This window comes from Bos javanicus, chromosome 12, assembly GCF_032452875.1.
Source record: "Bos javanicus breed banteng chromosome 12, ARS-OSU_banteng_1.0, whole genome shotgun sequence".
Taxonomy (NCBI): domain Eukaryota; kingdom Metazoa; phylum Chordata; class Mammalia; order Artiodactyla; family Bovidae; genus Bos; species Bos javanicus.
This window is the reverse complement of record NC_083879.1, coordinates 52,877,519-52,902,601: the sequence shown is the minus strand read 5'-3', so window position 1 is coordinate 52,902,601 and position 25,083 is coordinate 52,877,519. Positions and strand designations below refer to the sequence as shown.

The 25,083-nt window shown below is 41.5% G+C and overlaps 1 protein-coding gene across 2 annotated transcripts in view; it reads right to left on the bottom strand.

Annotated features, from left to right (window-relative positions):
• The window catches only part of SLAIN1 (SLAIN motif family member 1), a 52,613-nt gene that overhangs the window by 4,643 nt on the left and 22,887 nt on the right, over positions 1–25,083 (bottom strand). The window contains exons 3-6 of one of the 2 annotated variants that reach the window (XM_061435166.1): positions 10,199–10,348; positions 8,803–8,952; positions 6,204–6,548; positions 1,498–1,653 (exon numbers count right to left, since the gene is read on the bottom strand). In XM_061435166.1, the coding sequence (XP_061291150.1) occupies positions 1,498–1,653; positions 6,204–6,548; positions 8,803–8,952; positions 10,199–10,348 (801 nt within the window). The remainder of the gene's footprint in view (positions 1–1,497; positions 1,654–6,203; positions 6,549–8,802; positions 8,953–10,198; positions 10,349–25,083) is intronic. The other variant, XM_061435167.1, reaches the window with a different exon arrangement.

The following is a 25,083-nucleotide window of genomic DNA, read 5'->3' as shown; positions in this document are numbered from 1 at the left end:
TTTTATACTCAAGCACAGAACTTCTATCTCAGTTAAATTTCATCATGATGTATTTGGCCATCTGCCCTAACCTCCTGACATAAAATTAGAAAGCAGTCCTCAGTTTCCCACCATTAGTTCCTAGGCCATCTTCTGTGTCTTTACACAAGCCTTTAATTCAAATATTAATAGATGAAGACCTAAGATCCAGCCCTACAGTGTTCATTTATACATTTGTTCAAACATCTCCTGAGAGCTCAATGTGCCCAGCAGCAAGTCAGGTGCTGGGGACAGAAAGTCAGATGAACTATGGTCCACACCTAGGAAAAGCCAGTAAGCTAGTATGGAAGATGAACATTAACGACAGTACAGTGTGACACAGTGAATGACACAAGCAGCAACCAGAAACCTGACCCATTCTCAACCTGTGGAGGAACCTGGGGTAGTTTATCAGGGGCACCAAGGAGTCTGCTGGGTGGAAACCTAAGCCATCTGGTTGATGGTGCTCGGCCACACACTTGGCCTTCCAGGTCTGGGTACATCAATACTGGGCCTGTGGCCTTGAATCTGCCTCCCAGGGGTCAGTCTTGGACTTAACCCTGACTACCCATACAGGTCAGAGAAGGCAATGGCACCCCACTCCAGCACTCCTGCCTGGAAAATCCCATGGACGGAGGAGCCTGGTGGGCTGCAGTCCATGGGGTCGCGAAGAGTCGGACACGACTGAGCGACTTCACTTTCATTTTTCACTTTCATGCATTGGAGAAGGAAATGGCAACCCACTCCAGTGTTCTTGCCTGGAGAATCCCAGGGATGGGGGAGCCTGGTAGGCTGCCATCTATGGGGTCGCACAGAGTCGGACATGACTGAAGTGACTTAGCAGCAGCAGCAGCAGCAGCAACCCACACAGGCAGCATTCGTGGGGGGCAGGGAACCTGGAGCCAAGACTTCCCAACACAAAGTGAGAACACAAGAACGCTAGACTGTACTCTCACCATGCTCCTCATCACTGGGTAAAACATACAGAGAATGAAAGACTGTGGGCAAACTGCAATGAAGTAGGTAAATCCTACTCTTCAGTCACACTAAAACAGAACTTCATTTGCCCCGGGAAAGCTATGGACTGATGCAAAACAAGACCACAGTAAGAGCTGGACAGAATAGCTGTGCTTTCCTCTGAGTAAATATATCAAGTGCACAGCTAGAAAGAGGCAGGACCGCACAGAAAACATTTTTGTATGATGAGTAAAGAGATCAATCATCATTCAGGGCTTCTACTTCTATCCTTAGGTATAAAGGCTAACATACAATTTGCTAATTATTAATTGGTAACATATAATTTGCTAATTATTAACAGGCACCAGTGAAAATACTTCTTAATGGTGAAATACAAAATAAAAGTCAAAAGGATAACTTTCTCTGTAGTGTTCAGAGAAAGAAAGAAAAATGAAATAGTAAGATATTTTCCTAATGGTGTTATAACTAACTGAAAATTACCAAAAAATCTGTCATACTTACTACAAGACTGTATTCTTGAAATTCCATTTGCAGCTCCATGCAAGCTTGAGTCAAAACTCTGACTATTCCGCACGGTGACTGGAGAACTCCCATTGCTACTAATAGTGGTTGTACTTGGCATCCGAGCTAGGTTAGGCATACTTCTTCGGAGCTTGTCTAGAAAAGTATTTTACTGTGTTAAAAAAAATCACTACTTTTATGCTGATTAAGACACTAGATTTCAAAAGTAAATACAAAGAGAAATCATATTTTGTTCAATGACAAACAAATTATCATACATGTTATGAACTCTAAGAAGCTAACTGATTACCCCTCGTATAGGGAGACACTTAATATCTTCAGAAAGGCTCCACCAAACAAACAGCTAATGGAAAGCATTTTTTCTTTAAAAAAGGGAGGGATTAGCTAGTCAATTAGCTGTCTGTTCTTAGATAAAATTATATCAAAATGAGGTTAGACAATAATCTTACAGCCATTAACATTAAAAAAAAAAAAAACCCTAGAAATTGTTACATGTTAGTTAAAAAAAACACCTAGAGGTGTCAAACCAACTATTACTGAAACTTTTGGTAGAACATCAAAAGGGAAGAAATTTTTAAAATTCTAACTTGAGATGTTTTGAGAAAGCCACTCATCACATCAACATGATCACATTAACTTCTGGAAAGTTTTAAGGGTCATGAGTATGCCACCAAACCTTTGGAGACTTCAGACACTTCCCTTTCTTTTTCTTGCTGAATACACCTTCTACCACCAAGAGGCAGCAGAGAGTAAGCCACACACAGACCTCTATGAATTTTAATTCAGCCACGAAGCAACTTAGCATGTATGCACACACAAGACTGTAGCTCTACAATGTAGACAGTTTTCTCTTTATTAATACCATGCCCGCCAAGCCAATGTATATATATCAGGTCATTCAAGCTCAGAAAACAGATATATTTGAATACTAAGCAAAAACCCATTCAAGGACAAACCTGATTCCTTTTTCTCTCCTTCACACAGACACAGCTCCATCTACATCACTTAGATCCCTGAAGTCACCTAATCTAGAAAGGGGTGTTAGCTTCCAAGTTTCACCTCCCTTCTTCCTCCTCAACTCCAAGTCCTGTCAATTCTGCCTCGTAAATATTTAACACATCTCCCTCTACCACCCTAGCACAGACCTCATGATCTGTCATCCACATTTTCACAGAATCATCTTAACAGGTTTCTGTGCACCCTGTCTGTTCCTCCCCACCTTCCATATACCTGGTGACTTCCAGCCACTTCCTAAAACCCTCCAATCGCTCCCCTTCCCCTTCCTCTGAAAGCCCAAGCTCCTGGGCTGAGCAAAGACCCTTCCAAGGTGTGGTCCCTGCAGACCTCTCCACCCTCACCTCCTGCTGCCCCTGCCTCACAGCCTGCTCGCCAACCAGAGTGAACCACAGCGTTTCCAAATACTTCACATGTCCCTGCATCCGTGAGCATGCTGGTCCTTCCTCTTGGACACCATTCCTCATTTTATGGAATGAATGAATAAACGCATATTTATGCTATACAGTGGGCTTCCCTTATGGCTCAGCTGGTAAAGAATGTGCCTGCAATGTGGGAGACCTGGTTCGATCCCTGCGTTGTGAAGAGTCCCTGGAGAAGGGAACGGCTACCTACTCCCCATTCTGACCTGGAAAATTTCATGGACTGTATAGTGCATGGGGTTGCAAAGAGTCAGACACTGCGGAGCAACTTTCACTCACTCATGGTATACAGTGTGTTAGGCGAGTTTCCAACTCTCAATGGGATTATAGTCTAGACCATTGTTTCTCAATCTTTTCTTCTATTATCCATCTTTAGGGATCCATTAAGGAATAAAGGCAGCAGCCAGTTACCCACCAAATATCTAAAGCTAGCCTTCCCGTGAATACAGGTCCTCAGGCTAATACCAACATGTCACTGATCACCCTCCTCCCCCGCCAAACCCTAAAAATTACAGTTAGCAAATGTTCTGTAAGATTTAATCATTTATCATACCTAGCAAACTACTCAAAATACAGTAGTCCCTCCCTTTCTTAACAGCAGGTGATATGTTTCAAGACCCTCGGGAATGCCTGAATCCATCAATAGTATTAATACATAGTACTGAACTTTATAAAGCTTCCCTGGTGGCTCAGATGGTAAAGTATATGCCTGCAGTGCAGGAGACCCAGATTCAATCCCTGGATTGGGAAGATCCCCTGGAGAAGGGAATGGCAACCCACTCCAGCATTCTTGCCTAGAGAATGCCATGGACAGAGGAGTCTGGCGGGCTACAGTCATGGAGTCGCAAACAGTCAGACACCACTGAGTGACTAACACACACAATGAACCTTAGGATGTTTCTCCTGCACAGGTACTGACGGGCAAGTAGCATGCAGAGCCTGGATACACCTGACAGAGGGAGGACGCGTGTCCCACCTGGGACACAGCAGGAAGGCACAAGATTTCCTCACAGTACTCAGGACAGCACACGCTTTAAAACTTACAACTCTGTATTTCTGGAATTTTCCATTTAACATTTTCAGACTGCAGATGACCATGGGTAACCGAAGTCACAGGTAAGGAGGGACTACTGAGTGCTCCTTTTAATCCCATGAGCCCCAGAAATATTCCAAGGACTTTGAAGAGCCATCCCTTTTGAACCCAAGCAGTGTAGGAGCTATGGAAATAGTTATTACCACACATTTCTGTTTTATTTTTAATTAAATTAGATCAGTATTATAACAATTGTTTTCTTCCATCTATATTATTTTAATAATTTAGAAAAATAATTGATAGATTAGTTTCCAAGTTACAACTCTTATTCTACAATTTTGTTTAAATAATACTGTGGTAACAAATGAAGGTTCAGATATCTGCGCCATATTAGTAAAAGTTTAAAAAAAAAGTGGAGATGAGGATACAACCTTTACTTTTTAGCACTTTTAACTTTGTCAGCAATTTTTGTTTCAGGAGAAACAGTCATCATTTCATTGATTCCTTATAACAAACTTAGGTTAAAGGATTACATGTTACACGAAGGAGAACGTATATCAGATGACTTGATACCTGAGTTTTCTAAGAAAGGGATGTTACTTATCTACATTTTGTAACCAAATGAATGAAAACTCAGAGACATGGGAAGACAGGGAAAGGTGTAAGTGGTAGGCCAGACTGGCAACTCAGCGTCTACCAGCCTTCACAGCTTGTGTGCTCAGCCACCAAGTTGATCAGCCAGACGTTCAATCCAGAGAACTGCTGTTATCTTCCATTTCCTTTGCATGTAGAGACCAGCCCTTTTAGAGAAATAAAACTACCACAGTCAGACACTAGCCTGAGATATGTTTCCATTTTCCTAATAGGAACCATCGTAACACAGGTTTAGGTAAACCTAATCCTTTTCATAATGGTGTTGAATGTAAGTTAACACCACTTTTCTAAGGGGGAAAAATGATCCCACTGACAATACTAATCAAGATGCAGAGGGAGCATCTACTGGATAGGCAGGATATGACAAAAAAAAAAAAAAACCCTTCATGGGAACAACTCTGGGTGCTCTCTCCCGCAGTTTTAATGATCCGGTAGTTACTGTCTTTGATATTATGAGCTTTAATGAATTGATCATCAATGGCAGTCACTTTACCTGCCACAGTTTTCTTTTAGATTTGAAATCTGAAAGTATTAAACAGAGATAAGTTCTAACTATTAAACCTTAAATATGTTCAAATGATCTCTCAATTAGCATGAAAATTACAAGTACAGAGGAAGATAAAGTAAAAACTTCGTACATGCTGGCAGGTGATGACTAGTACAATTTGTATCTGCCCTTGCAACATTTTTAAATAACTTGCTTAAATGATCATTTCTGGGCCCAGGTGTGAGAAATGGTACTACATAATAATTCAAAAATATAAGTCTATAAATATGGCTTGTTTCTCCATATGCTACAGGATTTGTGTGTGAGGGTTGGACTGATCGTTATCGTAAAAACATACCAGGCTAAAATATCACATGATTATTCTCCATGTAGTTCTTGGAAGTCATGATCTATAACTCCTGAGAGTGAGGAAGGAAGATAAATGATGAAGAGGGAGGTAGAAAAAAAATACAAGAGAGAATAACATATATTCCAACCCTCTGTGTTGACATCAGGACACATCACCTTGCTGTTACCACACACAACCTCAGCCTCCATATCCACACTGCTGTGCAGACCTAACTCTAGATGTCAAGAAGTCAGGGGAAAGCACACTCCAGCATCCCCTAGGTCTCCACATGCACAAGCAGCAGCCTCGCCAAGCACCGTCATCCAGGCTCACCATCCAGCATTCTGAGCCAGAGGCAGGTGGGGAGAGACGCGGGGTTTCGAGAAAGACAAGGGAGGGTGCAGCTCTGTGCCTCCAACTCTATGAAGCTCTTCCACGAGCCCCTCAACTCCCGCAACCCTGCCGCACTATACTTATACCAGGCGCAACATAAAGATGCTTCCCATTTCTGACTCCATCTGTTAAATCACAGAGGTTTTCTTGAAGCTGTAAATCTCTAAGTCTGAGACACGTAATCAAAAGCAGATCAATCAGAGACTTAAGTGTACATCAACTGAACTGGTAAGGCCTTGAGGCTGTATTTAAGTTCACCTCAGAAACAATCCATTTCTTGGCCACATAGGAAAGATCTAAGCATATCAGATACCAAAACGGCCTACAACCTACCTCCTCCATTGGTCCTGTTTGGCTGCTGATCTGGAGGCTGGACTTGAGGTGAATAATACTGTTGCTGCTGGTAATTATTTGAAGGAAAATACTGCGAACTGGGGCTCCTCCTACACTCCCGAATGCTGGAGAAAGTCTGTGAATGGGGTATTCCTCTTTGGAAAGGGGAACATCTTGGAAGACGGGGCTGAGGTGGTGGCAAATGATCGAATTCCTCCTCATCCTCCAGGCTGAATCGATCATATTCTTGATCACTACATGTCCCTTTTTTTCCTGAATTCAGTGACACACTGGAGCTGTGTCTCGACACAGATGCTGAAGTAGAAGCATAGTCTTGCCTGAGACCTGTAAGAACAACAGGAAATACTATTACCTTAGGAGACATTTCAGTTTGGCTTAATTATTGAGTTCTAGTTCATCAAATATTGCAGGAAAATTCATGCCAAGCACACGATTCAAATGGAGACCCTCTGTCTTGCTCTTAGTTTATTAAAACCCAAGAAAATAGACACATTTACCTACCAAACGGACAGCTAATACTAGACTATCCTGTTTTAGGGGAAAAAAAAAACTGCCCTAATTCCAGGGATGATTAAATACACGGCTCCAGTTCATCAATCAGTGTCTGTCAATATCCCTAAGCAATTCCTGATGAAATCTGGAGAGATGCTTAGGAAGGGTGCGTAGGAAAACCTATTCTTCATCATTAGGAGCAGTTAACTGTGAGTTAAGACAATTCAAAGAATCAACTCTCTGCCCATGTAGGCGCTCCTTCTGCTCCCCACCCCAGCTTTCAAAGTCAAAGGAAAGTTCAAAACCTAAGGCACAATATTTTCCTAACAAGGTCACTTCTCTTGTTCTTTTTGTTACTAATATTACCTTTTTCAAAGCATGCTAACACTTCAAAACTTCAGTAGTTTCTGGGGTCATCCTCAATGACAGTCATCTAAAAATAGTCAACCTGCAAGTCTCTACTTATTTATCTCACTGCCAACTCATAACTTTTTTTAAAGTGGCCTGTGCCTGACTACTTAACTCCTGAGGCTGACATCTCATCTCTCAGCTACCTGTTTTTTAGAAAGAGTTACTGTCAGTTTACTGTCATAGAATATAAAATAATCACTTTTCCTTTCAAAATGTTATCTTATTTAATCCTGCACAAGAAACATAGTGTTTCTCATAGCAGCCTTGCTCAATTCTAAAAGCAGGAAACTGTTTTTGCTCAAATGATACTTGGCTATTTCTATTTATGTTGGCCTGAGAAGCTAACTCCAAAATAAGCTTAGCCCAGTTCTGTGATCTACATCTTCTTTTGCTTTTTGATACCATTAATACCATGGAAGTCGTTCACTCTCAGATTACTTGCTGTAACTTTATTGCACAACCATTTCCAATTATCCCCTAAACTGTCCCATTTCTAATTATCTCCTCTTCCATAATTATGTATCTTGAGAAATGTATGTTTTTTATTGAAATATAGTTAACTTACAATGTTTTGTTAATTTCTACTGCATGGCATAGTGATTCTTTTTCTTTATGGTTCATCTCAGGATACTGAGATAGTTCCCTCTGCTACATAGCAGGCTCTTGTTGTTTATCCACTCTCTATATTAAAAAGTTTGCATCTGAGAAGGCATTTTTAGTGGACTGTTTATTAAGATAACTGCACACTCACTTTGCCCACTTTCCTTGATGGTATCACTGTGCAAAATCATAGCATAAAAGGACAACTAGAATACTGGCAGTGATACAAACCCATCAGACTTAGATTTTCCCACTATTATTTATATATATGTACATGTGTTCGTATTAAATTCTATACAATTTTATCACCTGTAGACTGGTATAACTACCACCACACTCCAAACTGCTACAGGCTCCCCAAATCCCTCATGCTGCCCTCTTATAACCATGCCCACCTCCCTCCTGAGAGCCCACATCGTGTCCCATGTCCCTGAGCCCAACAGCCACTATTATGCCATCCATTTCTAAAATGTCATTCCAAAATGTTATCTAAAGGGAATTATACAGTATGCAACCTGGGGCATCTTTTTCACTCAGCATAATTCCCTGGAGATACACCCAAGATGGTATGTCTATCAGACTTTCTTCTTTCTTCTTGCTGAGTAGTACTCCACAGTATGGAGGTATCCCAGCTTAATGGACCACTTATTATTGAAGGACATCAGAGATCATTCTGGTTTTTAGCTATTATTACAAATAAAGCTGCTATGAACATTCATGTACATGTTTTGTGTTTTTGAACACAAGTTTCCATCGTTCTAGGATAAATGCCCAGAATACAATGTGCTGGGCCTTATAGAAATGGCAGTTACTCTAAGAAACTGGTGAACTGTTTCCACAGTGGCTATACTGGCAATGTTTTTACATCCATGTATTTTGGCTGGAGTACATCTCAATATTTTACAATGGTCATGAGACTGAGAAGCACTTAACTGCTCTACCTCCAGAGTAGGATGGTATAAGAGAAAGAATAGAACTGTTTGCCCATTAACTGGGGGAGAAATGCCTGAAATCTTAGATTTCAAGTAGAAGCCTCTAGTGTAAGACGTTTTCTAGTTTACAAAGAGGAACATACTTTCTTCTTGCAGACGAGCCATGATCTGAACATCTGTGAGGTCCTGTAACTTGTATCCCATGGAGATAGAATCGTCTTCCAGCTCAGAAGTACTCAGCTCACTGTCTATGGATGACTGGGGACTCAGAGGGGAGCCCCTGGATGTGTAACCTAAAAACAAGGAAGCACGTTTGTTATTAACTCTAAAGAACTGATATCTGTAAGTGCTTTACAGTTTATACATCAACAGTCAGCAAATCAAGGCATTCTCCAATCCAAGGACACAGAGTGGCTGATGGATATATAAAAACAGAAAAAAAAAGAGACTCCTCTGTATTTTTCCTGTTTTCATAAGTCACCAAAAAAAAAAAAAAACGGCCAGCACACCACTGTGACAAGACAATGGCAAGACAATACGCGTGTTCTCACGTGTCTGTAATTCACATGCACAAAACCACTCATCTTCTGGTTTCAAAGTGAGTGTTTATAGTTCGAAAACCACTCTCTGCTGTACACTACAAAAACTGTCAAGAAGGTAGATTTCAGTAGATTTCACGTTACGTGTATTGTTTACCACCATAAGACAAGAAAAATCAATCATGCTAAACCTGCATCCTATTAGCTTAACTATATGCCTACAGGCATTAAGAGGCACATGCTGTACACTTCCAATTAATAATCAGACACGCTTGTTGCTGGTAATAATGGATTATATATTTTAAAATAAATTTTAATCTGGTACATTTTTTAAACAGGTGCAAACAGCAGTGCCAGACATGGATAAGAATATCATACATAAAAGGCACATGTCCACACAAAAGCACACACAAAACCTTCATAAACCTTGACCACTCTATCTGTGATGATAGAGTCCTCACAGGAGACTAGAAGTCACTCATGAAAGTAAGCAGTGACTTGAGATAAGACAACCAAGGAAGAAAGGACCCAAGAGAGAAAATTATAAGAATGGAATCACACCAGTGCTCAAACAATGAAGGAACTGTTGAGATGGCCATCACATATAAAGCTACTATGACTATTCTTTCTATATAACCCTGACTTAAAAAGTGATCAAAAAGTTTTTAAACAAGATATAAAAGTCTTATAATCTTCAACCATTATGAAAGTACCTCTATTTTGTTCGACATTTAATTTTAAAAGCACATTTGGAAATATATATGTAATATACACATTTGATAAGGAGGTAAAGCTGCCTGCTATACAAAATGAAGAGCAGATTAATGATATTAAAGTATAAATTAATGCTAGCCTTTTTCGTACAAAGTAGATATGCAGCAAACTCCCCATCATGATAAAATTACCCTCAAGCTTTGCAATGAAAGGTGGATTATTTTTTAAGCTGTGTTTGGTGACCGATTCACAAAGTAAGCAGCTAATCAAGAAGTTGAAATATTACCTGTTCTTTCAGGTGTTAGTATTGCTTTATTTGAGGTTTTAGAGAAGCTGGGAGTATTAATGCCATTGCTATAAGGGCTGAGTCTCGCCACAGGACTATAAGGAAAAGCCAGTGAGACATTTGAAGGGAAGAGACTTCGCCATCGGCTGGCTGTCACAGAAGCAGAAAATAAACAGCAGCAGTTAGCCATACAGAAGCAAACGTGGACTGGTCAGAGAGAAAGGGAAGAGGTTAAAAAAAAACGAAGAGACAAAGCAACTTTTCACTCTTAACTGCCTCTCATTTCTCTTAGGGAAAAATATGTAAAAACGGGCTATTTGTGAATAAGGGTCCTATTTCTACCACCATGAAGAACAAATCAATCGGGAGCACCTTGCTCACAGTCAGTATGTCTATATAACAGTGAAAATTTGTCTTTAATTTCCTCATTATGAATGTTTTCTGTTTTTCTATTTCTGCACAAAAAAACTTAAATGTTTTAATAATATAAAATGTTAAGGTCAAAAGAAAAACTCAAAGCAATTTATCTTTATAATTACAGAAACAGTTCTTTTAATATTAACTGTTAATGGTCCTATAGTTTTGTCCTAAGGTTTATTTTCAATCCATTTACTATTAACAAATGTTGATCAAAATATTTTTATGAAAACTTGTTCATGGATTATGGAAGAAACTTAAAATGACTACCACATTTCTGAATGGGCTTGAGGCCAAAACAAATTTTATGGAAAAATGATCTATAAAAATACCACAAGGGTGTATATACACCAAAACTTACTGATAGTTATTTTAGATAGCAGGCATAGAGATAATTGATAATCTGTTGGATTTTTTTCTTCATAAAAAAATATTTTCCAAATTTTCTGCACTGAACATGTTATTTATGCAACTTTTAAAGGTAGGATTACACACATTATTAATTTAATACTATAAAATACGGAAGAAAGGAAATGGCAACCCACTCCGGTATTTTTGCCTGGGAAACCTCACGGACAAAGAAGCTGGGTGGGCTACAGTCCATGGGGTCACGAAGAGTCGGACACAACTTAGCGACTAAACAAACAGGGAACAAGGAGGAATGTACCTGCATGGGCAGGTGATCTAACTGTACATTATCTCACACGTCCTAATTAACATATTTCCCTCCTCCATAAAAAATATAAATTAAATTAAGTTTCACTTTGAGCAGTAATTTGGTTATATTTGCTGGAAATCTGACAAAACTTGAAGAAACATGTATAAAAAGGACTGCTCTGAAATGCACTCCCCAGGACACTTTTAATGAGCGATGCTAATGAGCAAATAGCTGAAAAGTGTTCAAAAATGGGGGGCAGTGGGGTGGAAAAGAAGAAGCTGTGGGCTGTGGGCAGGCAAGAAAGTTAACGAGCTTCAATCCCAGGGCTGGTGAGGTCCTTGCAAAATATCACCAAGGTTACTTACAAGAGCAAAATGCTTCCTGTTACTTTGGCAAGAATTATTGAGAGATAGTACATCCCATATGAACAACTACAGAAGTACCTGTTCCCTATAAAGATGAAAGAACTAGCTGAGGAATTTGCATTCAGCAATTCTGTTTTCAGAATCCACACTTTTCAAGAACTGGACTCTGCCAGGAAGCCACATTCCTGGTTGACACGTCACGACCCTTATCCAACATGCAATTCTCTGGGGGTTAAGGAGTCCTTCCCAACCTGCCCAGAGCAGAGATGTGCAGAGCTGGTATTCCTTGCCCTAAACCACCAGATATGTAAACTGAGCCCCAGATACACTGAGAAATAGCAGTTAAGATGCAACACCCACTATGTAGTTTGTTTCATACCTTCAAAGTTTCTCATTAACAATTCTGTATTAAAGAAAAAAGCAACACCCAACTGCTCTTTCTGACTGCTCACCTGCTTAACAGATGATGTTATGTCACACCAGTCTGATCACTCACCAGATTACAGTGATTGCGTGTTCTCACCCACAGATGCAGGCGACAACGCATCACGACTAAACAGCATTCATTACTCTGCACAATGACTTCTGTGACCCAGCCACCCAGCATAATGGCACAGTGATTGTGGCTATGACAGCAAGATCCCAACTAAGAACACAATTAGCACCTATTGCGAGAAAGAAAGCCCTGCATTGTCCTCTCGGCATGGAGGATTTTAAGAAAAGGGAGGAGAACTGTTGCAGAGGCGAGCAAACAAAACAATGATGTTGTATTAGTGCCCATGGTGGTGGTGGAGGAGGACAGGGGAGGAGAGTGGAAGCCACTGCATCCCAGTTATTCTTCACTCTGTAGCTGAAGAATTGGAACAACTTTAACAGGAAGCATTTTCACAGAGATTAGAAACAAACAAGAGAACTTTTCACAAGGCAGTTCTACTTTTTCCAATTAATTTAATGGATTTTCTGCATATAAGGATATCAAATTATTTGAGAGGCTTAATATGATGATCAGAATGACCCTAAGAATCTACGTATGGATGTGAGAGTTGGACCGTAAAAAAAACCTGAGCGTCCGAGAACTGATGCTTTTAAACTGTGATTTTGGAGAAGACTCTTTGAGGGTCCCTTGGACCGCAAGGAGATCAAACCAGTCAATCCTAAAGGAAATCAGTCCTAAAAGCTCCAACACTTTGGCCACCTGATGCGAAGAACTGACTCATTGGAAAAGACCCTGATGCTGAGAAAGATTGAAGGCAGAAGGAGAAGGAGATGACAGATGATGAGACGGTTGGATGGCATCACCAACTCAATGGACATGAGTTTGAGCAAGCTCTGGGAGTTGGTGATGGACAGGGAAGCCTGGCGTGCTGCAGTTCATGGGGTCGCAAAGAGTCAGACATGACTGAGTGACTGAACTGAAGAAAGGAGCAAGACAATTTTTTGATGAAGGCCAAAATGAGTGATAAACTTCTAAACAGCTAATTTTCCTATCTTCCTACTCCAGAGTTTTAAGGGCTTCTTCAACTTGGATTAAACAGACTTGTTTGGCAAGTCTTAACTTGGCAAGTCGTTCATCCCTAAATACCTAAGTTCAACTTTCCACCAGAACACTTCTGTCTGCACCGTGTGGTCCTACAGCCACTTCCTTGATCAATACCCTGGCCATCTCTTGCTATTCCTTCACCAACTTCCGGCCACCCATGCCACCCTCAGCCAGCTTGCTCTGACCATCACCAGCAGGCTTGTGGCGGTCACTGACCACTTTAACCATGTTGCTCTCTTCCTTTCTTAAGTAGTGCAGTGGCTTTTCACCAAATATAACATCTGGAAGGTACTACAGATCATCTCACTCGTATCCTTATCCACTGTCCTGTACCCCACTGCCCACATCTAAAGAGTTTCTAAAGCTTTCTTGTTAAGAATATAATTGGTATTGGTTAAGCTTGCAACTTTGCCACCTTCTATCTAATAAGCATTTTCTATTGAAATAAACGTGACAAAGTATCAATACTAAATTGTGGATGGATCCCTTATCTTCCTAGAGAGAAGCTAGTTTGAGTGTCTAATGGCCTGTCAAGTTATTTTATGTACACCTTCAAAGTGGTCTAACTTAAAAAAATAAATTACACTCTATCTGTGAAGCTATTTTTTATACATCATTAAGCAAAATATGACTTCCTCTGAAAAAATCAATTTGATAAATGCTCCAGTGGTGATAATGACAAGAAAAATCATAAAGGACAGGTAATGGGAGAGGTTTAAAAAAGAATGTAAATATTTTAAATTTTCGACACTAAATATTCCTAAGAAAAATTTTTCCAGAAACAATGATACTCCGTATCTTGATCATCTTTGCTTAGACTCATTGTAAATATTCGAATTTTTGTTGTGTGTATATATATATATACACACACATACATATATATCCATGCATATAATCAAAATCTAAGAATTCAGCATGGTTTAATTCACATAAAAAGAATAACTGATCTAATGTGAAAATCCTAGTGGTAATCCTCAAAAGGACAGTATGCATCAACCTAGAAAAGTTCAAAATAAAGCAACGCTCTACTATGGAAACCATCATTTTCACACTTTCCCCTCATTGTAGACAGAGCCAGTTGAGTACCTAATACAACGTCCAACACACAAACATTGAACGTGGTTAAAATCTTGGCAGCTTCCCTAATAGTCCCCCGTTTCAAACCATTCCACCATTCCTTTCACATCTAAATGATTCTGCCAACTTTCTTAAACCTATTATAACTACGATTTAGTGTATCTTTGAAGACAAAGGTGAGTCGAGACATGTCAGTCCAGCTTGAGACCGGCTGAAGAACTATACTTTTCAGTAACTGCTCAACTATATCACACGTGCAAAGCCATGGAGACATGAACAAGAGATGCATATTCAGGGGATGGCCAATGTTAGGACAGAAGCAAAGGCAATGTGGAGAAGAATCAGGGCTAGAAACGTTGGGAGGATCTGTTTATGTCCTGTCACAGGCAGCAGGGTTCCCCAACCTCCAGGATCTAATGCCTGGTGATCTGAGGCAGAACTGATGTAATAACTACAGAAATAAAGAGCACAATAAAGGTAAGGCACTTGAATCAAACTGAAACCATCCCCCCACTTCCAGTCTGTGGAACAACTGTCTTCCAGGAAACTTGTCCCTGGTCCCAAAAAGGTTGGTAACTGCTAGTATACAGTATTGGCTTTAATATTCAGTTAGCGTTTTGACTTTGTAAAGGAGAAAGTCATGACCAGCTATGCTATTTTATGATGGCATAAACAGCCATACAGATGATGCACTACTTGGGTAGAGACTGGTGACTGGGAGACTGGTTAGGAGGCTTCCCAGCGGAGCTGGTAGAGACCTCACAAGGCACCAAATTAAGTATTAGCAGAACACAAGGTGAGAACATGTTAAGTGACATCTAAGCTGAAGTGGAGATACCTGGTGACTCAATGAATACAGGCAGCAGAGAAAAGAAGGCAGGCAAGGCCAACATCACGGATTCCAAGACACAGATGTCATCCACTAAAATGGGGGAGATGAGACAAGCATGCTTAAGAAAAAATGAACTGAATTCAAGGACATGCCTGCATGCTGGTCTCCAGTAGAGTCAGAATTCAGGAGAGAGGGCTAGAGACAGAGAGACCAGAGGACATCAGCAAGCAACTGTTAGGTGAAGCCACAAGCATGAATGAAAGCACCCAAGGACACTGTAAGGAAGGAAAAGAGAAGAGGCTTAAGGAAGGAGCATTTAAGTGTGGGAAAGGGAGAACCAGCAGAGGAGGCAGGAGATGAAGGTGGGTTTTGTGGCCTCTTATCTGTAAATTAAAAGGCAACAAACATGCTGAGAAGGCAGAGGCTGGAAAAAAGAATCTGTGAAGGGTAATGACCTGGGTGGGACAAGTATGAGCTATCATGTAGGCGAGTCTACACAGCATCTCTCTGGAAGAAAACTAATCTCAATAGGCAGTCCTAAATAGAACACATGACATTAGCAAGTGTCCTCTTCATGATTCTCTAGAGGGCATTTATGTCCTGTTGGGTTAAGACAGTTGAACTGTGGCGGTTGTATTATTCATAGAAATGTCAGAGTGACCACTTGTTATAAAGAGTAAGGGAAAAAATAAAAACTCTAGTGACTGAAGGTTATTTGCCACTAGGGAATTTGAGAGATCCAGGGTACGATCTTAGTAAGAGGAGTTAGATGGGAGTCTGGAAGGGCTACATGGCTGTGTTCAATGCCAACAAAAGTCAGAGACCACAGCAACAGGTCAACACAAGAACTGGCAAACATTTTCTGTAAAGGGCCAGGCAGTAAGCATTTCAGGCTTTGCCACCATCGGGTCTGTGCTGCAACCACTCAACCCTGCCCACTCTACCATCATGGCATGAAGTCAGCCACAGACAAAACACACATGAGTGACTATGACTATGCACCAACAAAACTTTCTATATACCAAGAGCTGAATTTAATAGAAAATATGGGTCATGAAATACTGTTCTTTTAATTTTTTTCAACCATTTTAAAATGTGAAAGAGGCCATACAAAAACAGGTAGGAGACCAGATATGGCCATAATTTGCCAACCTTTGGACTAATAATACACATACCAGTTTTTTAATATTTCCTTTTATAAATACATAGGATTAATATTCTATCGCAAGGGTATGCCAGAGGTTGAGATATAACAATAATGGCCGATAGCATGCTTCTTCACTGTCATTTTTTCCTAACATGCTGTAGTAAAGACACACAAGACTGAAAGACACTGGACACCAGAGTTCCGGTCTCCATTTTGCCAGATGCTAGTGCTCAGACCTGGAGCAAATCTGTGTAGCATTCTTGTGTTCCTGTGTTCTAATTGGAAGAGAAGGTGTGATCGTAGGAAGGTAACAGGCAGGGCTGTGGCAAGTGTGACAGAAGTCTGCAGCATGTATTCACAAACCACAGAACATTTTTTAAGACTACAGAAAAGGAGAGTTGGACTGTGAAGAAAGCTGAGCGCCAAAGAATTGATGCTTTTGAACTGTGGTGTGGGAGAAGACTCCTGGAGAGTCCCTTGGACTGCAAGGAGATCCAACCAGTCCATTCTAAAGGAGATCGGTCCTGGGTGTTCTTTGGAAGGAATGATGCTAAAGCTGAAACTCCAGTACTTTGGCCACCTCATGCAAAGAGTTGACTTATTGGAAAAGACTCTGATGCTGGGAGGGATTGAGAGCAGAAGGAGAAGGGGACGGCAGAGGATGAGATGGCTGGATGGCATCACTGACTCGATGGACATGAGTTTGAGTGAACTCCAGGAGTTGGTGATGGACAGGGAGGCCTGGCGTGCTGCAATTCATGGGGTCGCAAAGAGTCAGACACAACTGAGTGACTGAACTGACTGAACTGACAGAAAAGTGACAGCAAGTTGAAGCGAAGACATTTTATTAAATTCTAAGGGGAAATGTCCTGGAAGCTGGGTGGAAGAAAGGAAGATGCAGAAATGATCCACTTTTCCTAATACTTAGGCAGTTTAGCCTCTCTTCTCAAAATGATGTGTATGCTTTTTACATTATAGCTCATTTAAATGAGTCCCCAGGCTTAATCTTTCCTCAGCTGTTACCAACTCAAACAAAGTAGTGAATCTTGAACCTTCAATGGTTTGACCAGGATAGGTCAACAGTTCTCAATTATTTACCCAAAGACTATCTCAGAGGAAACAAATGTCCCAAATGACACATTTTCTAAGAAATACTGTTTCTTCAAAACCACAGGCTCCTAAATCATATCTCTGACTCTTAAATAATGATGTTCTTTCCCATAGAGTCCCAGAAGGCAGAGGAAAAGGAAGCAAGGAGAGATTAACACACACTCAATCCTTCCTATTTTATTCTTTCTTTTATACAACAGGTAGGCAGCCCTCGGCTTCCCAGACGGAGACAGTGGTAAAGAACCCCTCTGCCAGTGCAGGAGATGCAACAGTCGCAGGTTCGATCCCCGGTTTGGGATGATCCCCTGGAGGAGGGCATGGCAACCCACTCCAGTATTCTTGCCTGGAGAATCCCCACGGTCAGAGGAGCCTGGCGGGCCACAGGCCATAGGGTTGTAAAGAGTCAGGCACGACTGAAACAACTTAGCAAACAGGCAGCCCTCAGTTTTAAGCCAAGCTGAGGAATTCAACTACACAGCCCTTTACTAATACCAGTTACAGGGGGCTCCAGGATCACTGAAGGACGGGCGACACTAACTCTTCTCATATTGGCAAGAAGCTGTATCCAGACCACAGCATTTTGATCCAAGCCCACAAGTCACTGGGGCAGGAAGAGCTCTGTTTTCACAAACCATCCTCTCCAGAATAAACTTCCTAGGTGATCATATTACAGCTTTATGTATCCACAGTCCGTAGAAATGCTTGGCACACAGATGTACTCAAACGTTTGGACTAAGCTTAAACACGGGGACTAAAAACCATGGGCAAACACAGCATTTCGCAGGTTCACTATTATAAACCGACTGCACAGACAGAGGTGAAGGTTTTCTGGACTTAAGTTAACAGGATGTAAGCACTGCCGACTTGGCTCCCACCTGTGCCAGGCCCCTGGAGTAGTGACATATGGCTTGTGGCTTATCTGATCCACTGTTATTACTTGGTGGACTTCAGTAGCATTAATTTCTCCGTGGCCTGATAAACAAGCATACGGAATCTAGGAGGTCCTATTGCTACTCTGAAATAGGTGATCATTAGTGCTCTTTCCCAAAGTAAAGAGGATTCAACTCATATGCATGTGCCAGTGGATTCACAGAAAGATTAAAGAACCAGATGATGAGGTCCTTAATTGGTGTACTCTTACGGGCTACCTAATCAGAGAAAGTTACTCCTCAAACCCAAGTCTCTCCATCTTCCAATTACAGCTAGAAAAACCTACTAGCTTAACTTGAATCTCTTCCGACAAGTTCAGTTCATTCAACCTATGATGACAAATGTAATGATTTAAAATTATGATATGTTTTATACATAAATATAATATATATACCTATGATCCCAGAGCATGCTGATACTCAGTATTTAAACTTCATATTCAGTGTAATAGTTTATAAATAATTTATAAAAACCTGACTGCCACCATTAAGAAACATCTAATGAAAGAGTTCATTTAAGCATATAAATAATACCCAGAAATGGTCAAGAAAGTAACTGCAACATTAGGATTAAGATTTTAAATACATTAGTTCCTTTCAAATACATTTAGTTCCTTGCAAGGAACTAAAAGATGGTGTATATTCCCAAAGATTGGCAGATAAACGTTTAATACTTGTTGAATACGACTTACAAAATTTCACCACGAAGGAGCATTACTTAATATTTATTCCGTAAGGATCAGTTTCATAATCACTCTTAATCTGAACTTCATAGATAAACGAACATTCCTGGTTAAAGGGCTCATCATCACGATTCAGGCATTAGGCCTCTGCTACTTCTCAGACCCTCACCAGTCCCGAGACCACATGCTGAACACTCTTCTCTCGCAGCTACTACTGGGTCCTTCTCCTACTACTGGGTCCTTCTCGGGTCTTCTCTAACCAGGACAATGGTCTACAAGTCAAGCTGGGAAATGAGGGCTGGGAAGAGAAATTCTGTGGATTGTCCACTTGTTTCCACTTAATCACTGGTCAGAACAGAAGATAAGCTGCCAGCTTTAAGTGCACATGGACCAAGTCCAGTGTTATCCAGGGCTGGAGTGACCTCTACAGCTTCACAAGTCATCATCATCATCAGACTTGCCATCTGCAATTAACAGGGGAGATTAAAAATAAATCTAAACTTAGTAGTAACTAGACTTCAAAGGCATGTTTAAAAATTCCCTTGTGGAGAAGTCATTTTCCCCCCAGGTCTGACTGCTATGGCTTACATCAAATTTAAGGACAGTGAAGATGGCCACAGAATGTAAGAAGACGGCCTACGTGGAAGTAATAACAGAACTGCAAAGAACAAGGGAAAAGAGTGACTTAAGGCTCTATCAGTGATGCAATGGTGTCATGTGGACTGCACACAGCTGTTCTCAATTTTGACAAGAGCCAAGTCATGACAGCTGGTCAGAACAACTCAAGTTCTACACGGCAGTGATAAGACAGGGAAGATGTTACAGATTCTGAGGCTATGAAGAAACAAGCTACATGACCTCATGTCAGTATAGTGGGTTCCCCCCAACCAACACTAAGGACAGACTGCAAAGAAAGTGTTAGTGGCTCAGTCTTGTCTGACGCTTTGTGATCCTAAGGACTGTCAGCCCACCAGGCTCCTCTATCCATGGAATTCTCCAGGTAAGAATACCAGAGTGGGTAGCCTTTCCCTTCTCCACAGGATATTTCCCACCCAGGTCTCCTGAACTGCAGGTGGACTCTCTACCACTGAGGCACCTGGGAAGCCCAGATAACCAGTACAAGTCTTTCTGCCCAAGAACACATACAGTGTGCTAAGAATCCAAGCCCAGGAGGCCGAGAGACAGCACGCAGAAGTTCCTAAAGAGAAGAGTGCTAGAAATGGATTCTGGACCATCCTGCCTGTCTAGTATCTCATGAGCTGGGGTACTCTTCTGTCAGGAAGGGACACAATGTATGTGGCCGACATTCCAGTGGCAGAAAAGGCCTCTGACCTACTAATCTGGAGTGGTGGTAGAAAGTACACCTAAACAGCCAAGTTTTAACAAAGCAGAAACATTTTTCGGCCCTAAAACTAAACACCTCCATGATTTTATTGAAATATCTCCATGGAGAAGAACATTAAAATATACATAAAAGTCAAAAACAGCCAGATCCCTTTTCCAGGAGTGTTGCTTTGGAATTCGCAACAGCTATGTAATTCACATGTAAGTGCAACTTTAAGTAGACAAACCACCAGCTCGCTTGTACCTGACTCCCTGCAGTGAGAAGTTTCGACATTTAGGGCATGCTCACCCTCTCCAACCTTCTGTCCACAGATTTGATGGTTCTATCTCAATTTTGTCAAGGTTTTCTGTGAATTCGTTCTGTGCTAAACCTGCTTTAAGGTGACCACTGGCTGTTAAGGCACATAAACGTGGCATTTCAGTGTTTTCGTGTAGTAAGTACCATTAACTGGAGAACTGAGCATTGTGAAAGGACCAAAAAAAAAAAAATCAAAAAGAGAACTAATTGTTTGGCACTAGACCCGAACATCACCAGCCTGCAGAGCCAACTCGTTTTCTTATATTCCTTGCCTTCTCCTAGGTCATCTCAGTGGCCAATGTTTTTGAGACCTGATGCATCTTTTTCCTGTTACTTTTTCCATCATGAAAATAAGAGGCATAAAGTAAAATTTTCTAAGTCTTCACAGATCCAAAAACTTCTTCCACTTGTCTCCATAACTTATTATTTGCCTGGGTACAAAATTACAGTTTGAAATGAACTTTCCCTCAAAACTTTAAAGATAGTATTTCCCATCTTGCACCCAATATTAAATACTTAAGCAATGTCTAAGGTCTACTAATGTTGAAGAGAACTTATTTCTTTCTTAGCACATTTTTAGGATTTTCTCCTTAACCCTGGAAAATCTGAATTAAATCAGGATATCAAGGTCTTTTTTCACCTAGCCTAGTGTATGCTGAGGGCTTGTCTTTTTTCAACTCAAAGAAAATTTATTCCGTTATTTACTGATTCTTCCTTTAAACTATCTGTTCCTGTTTCTACAACTGTTAAAGATAAGAGATTCTGAGTCTGTCCTCCAAGTGCCCTCAGTTCAGTCGCTGAGTCATGTCCAACTCTTTGCGACCCCATGAATCGCAGCACGCCAGGCCTCCCTGTCCATCACCAACTCCCAGAGTTTAACCAAACTCATGTCCAACGAGTCGGTGATGCCATCCAGCCATCTCATCCTCTGTCATCCCTTTCTCCTCTTGTAACTTCTCTCAATTTTCTCTTCTGGGGAGATTCCTTTGCCTAATTCAGAGAAGTGGCTTGGTTCTTAGCCCTCTCCATTTTTACTTCAGTACTTTCAAGAAGTTAAAAATGGCTAAAAATAGTAATACTTTGACCACTGCTCTTCTGAGCAAGCTGTTCTCGTTTGAAAACTGTATTACCCTTCTGAATTGGAACACACTGATCTCTCAATTCCCATAGTTACGTTCTTCTTACAAAGTAATTGATCTATTTTGTTCATGCTCTTAAGTTTTCTCAAACCACAAGTGAGACTTGATTGCTGGTTCATTATTTATGAATAAAGACTAAGTTAATCTGAACAGGTAACTAGCATGAGTTTCTTCTGCACTAGTATAGGTATTACCCCAAGCTGCCTCTAAGAAAATGGACGACAGCCACTACGTAAAGAGGTGGACTGTTCCATAAGCATGCTCCCCACAGGTGCCTGGACATAGAGCAGCAGAGCGGCTGAGATTCCCAACCACTCAAAGGAAAGGTCTCTCTCTCTCTGAGGGGAGGAAGGTGGTAGGCTTTCAGAGTTCCTCTAATACTCCTCCTGCCCGCTTCCTGAGTCTAACATGGACACCTGGCGTCGCCTTGAGCTCTGCTTCTCAATCAGATCTCTCTGCTTCCTGTAAGAATACATACCTGGTTCTACCCTGATGATGAGACACCCCACCAACTTGTGGTCATCAGCTTCAGCACACACTAGCAACTCATACTGCGAGAGTATCCTTTTCCTGATTCCACTTCATTATCCAAAAAATGCAATGAAAACGGAAGATCACACACGGTCACACTGCATGTGCATACTTACACATGTGTATGAACACACAAGCACACACAAGATGACTAAAACCTGACTGTCATACAATTTACACTTTTAAAGTCACCCCAGTTCACGAACTGCAGTCTTACAGCTGTAAGAAGTGGAAAAATACTAAACTCACAAGTGTTCAACACACAGTGACAGGGGCTCCAAAGTCAAGCACACGACACTTGCCATTGTACACCAGTTTAAAGCGCCATGCATTCGAAATACACGAGCCTATCAACGCCTTGTCTTTTCAAAGTAACTTAAGCACAATGATGTGTGTGGCCACATTTTAAACTCCTGCCTCTCAAAGGAGGCCACACAAGAAATTCAGGATGTTAATGAGAGAAGCAGGAGGAAAACATTTTTAAGTTTAAGCTAAAGGGACGGGGGGCCTGGTATGCTGTACTGCACGGGGTCACAAAGAATCAGACAACTCAGTGACTGAACAAGTTAAAGAATTATCCGAAGAAAATGCTAAAGCCTAACTTTAACATGCCAAAGAATTTCTAAAATCGCTATTTCAACTTTCCAAATCTCGCCAGATTTCATAAAACGCTCAGTCGTGTAAGCCAACTCAGACAATACCTTGAGGCTTTCCTGTCCAGTCACGCCACTCCTTTGCCTAAACTATTCAAACGCTTCCCGACCATCTCGAGAGAGTCCAGAGTCCTCGACCCTAGTCTCTTGAGTCACTCAGCTCACATTTTCTCTCTTCACTTCCCTGCGCTCCACTCCCACCACGATGGTCTGCCAGCACCTCTTACATCACGAGCCTCGTCCGGTCTCAGGGCCTTCCTACAGCAGCTCTTGTGGTCTGGGCTGCTCCCTGCCCTCCTCCCCCACTATCACCAGCCGAACTTTTGCTGAGGCTTTGACATGTCACATCCCCAGGAAAGCATTTCCCGGCCACACCCCCTCAGGCCCCTGAACATCATGATGCTTATTTTAAGGCAGGGGCCCCCAGCCTCTGGGATCTAACACCTGATGATCTGAGGTGGGGCTGATAACAGAAATCCAGTGCACAATAAATGCCATGTGCTTGAATCACCCCAAAACGCCCCCACCCCGGTCTGCGGAAAAACTGTCTTCCATGACACCAGTCCCTGGTGCCAAAAGGGATGGGGAACAATGGTTAAGGGAAAGGAAAAAAAGAGAACGAGAGCTGCTATTGGTGTCCGCCGTTCATTGTACAGGACACATCTCCAAAGGCCAGGTGGAAAGCTCATCCCACTACTGCACCCTCAGCCCTCAGCACTGCGCCTGCACTGAGCAAGTGCTCCATACATTTAGTTCACGATTCAGCATCTGAATCATCTCTGATCAAGGCCTAGTGTCTCAGGAAAGGTGTCTACAAATTCTTGCAGAAATTGACTGTTTTGTAGCGGTTCCAGGGCTTTCCTGATGGCTCAATGGGTAAAGAATCCGTCTTTGATGCGAGAGATGCAGGTTCCATCCGAGGCAGGGAAGATCCCCTGGAGGAGGAAATGGCAACCCACTCCAGTATTCTCCCCATGGACAGAAGAGCCTGGTGGGCTACAGTTCATGGGGTCGCAAAGAGTTAGACACAAAGGAGTGACTAAACACACAGAGGCCCCAAGAAGCAAGTATGAGCACCTACCGAAAGAAAATTCTACTGCCATAGAGACAAGTGCCATCAATCATCAGAGCTGCGTGAAAAGCAGTAAACAACTGCTTTGGGAGAATCGGTTTTATTTTTTCTCATTAGGGTAGATAACAAAATAGCATATCAATTATGTCTCCTTTATAACAAATGTTATGTACTGTCATATAACTTAATGCTTATTTTAATAAATAAGCTTATTTCTAATCACGGTAGAAATGTAAAACAAAACTAAACCAAACAGAAACACATGCATAATTGGCAAAATAAAAGCAAGGGCGATTGTTTGGGAATATCTGGCAAATAACATATCCATGTTGCTGGATATAAAGGGATGGAAAGTTAATTTCACGGGAACACAGTCCCTATTAGTGTGTTACTTCCTGTACTCAACATCCTTCCCGATAATGAGGCACACACACTGGAGCTATCCTGAGTCCCGAAGTAAAGCGAGGCTGTGATGGAAGCACACGGCCATGACAATGCAGCTTCGATTTCCAGCACACAGAGATAAGGGCAAATGTCAAGAGACCCTGTCTCCATAGAAACATTTTAGTGTGATTCCAGATTACTTCTCCAACAAGAAAGGGAACCCTTTACGAAGCTTACCTAAAATGAACTGTATGGACTCAGTTTTAATTTTGTATTCTGAATCTGACAGAGCACCTCAAGACTGGAAACACGAGCTGATGGAGATACCATCTCAGGCCACGCAAGGAGAAACTGGACAGGCTCCGGGTGACAGACACTCGATAAGGTTCTTAACGTCTCAGTTCAATTTGTGTGGCTTTTGCTAATGAAAAAGGCCACCTTCAGAGCACTGGGTTAGCTGACAACTTCCTTCTTCACTGGCTAAATTTAGAGAGAAACACTCCATCATAACAACTGAGACAAGAATGGGAACTGATGTCATATGAAGATAAGAGGAAAAGCTCCATAAAGAAGCAATATCTCTTCACTCTTCACATTTGCTTAGGACATCTTCCCAGGGGAAATGAGAGACAGTCACAGGGAAACATGACCCAAGATGGCTAGGTGTGCAGGGTGACACTGTTGGTGAAAACTAAACCCATGCTCC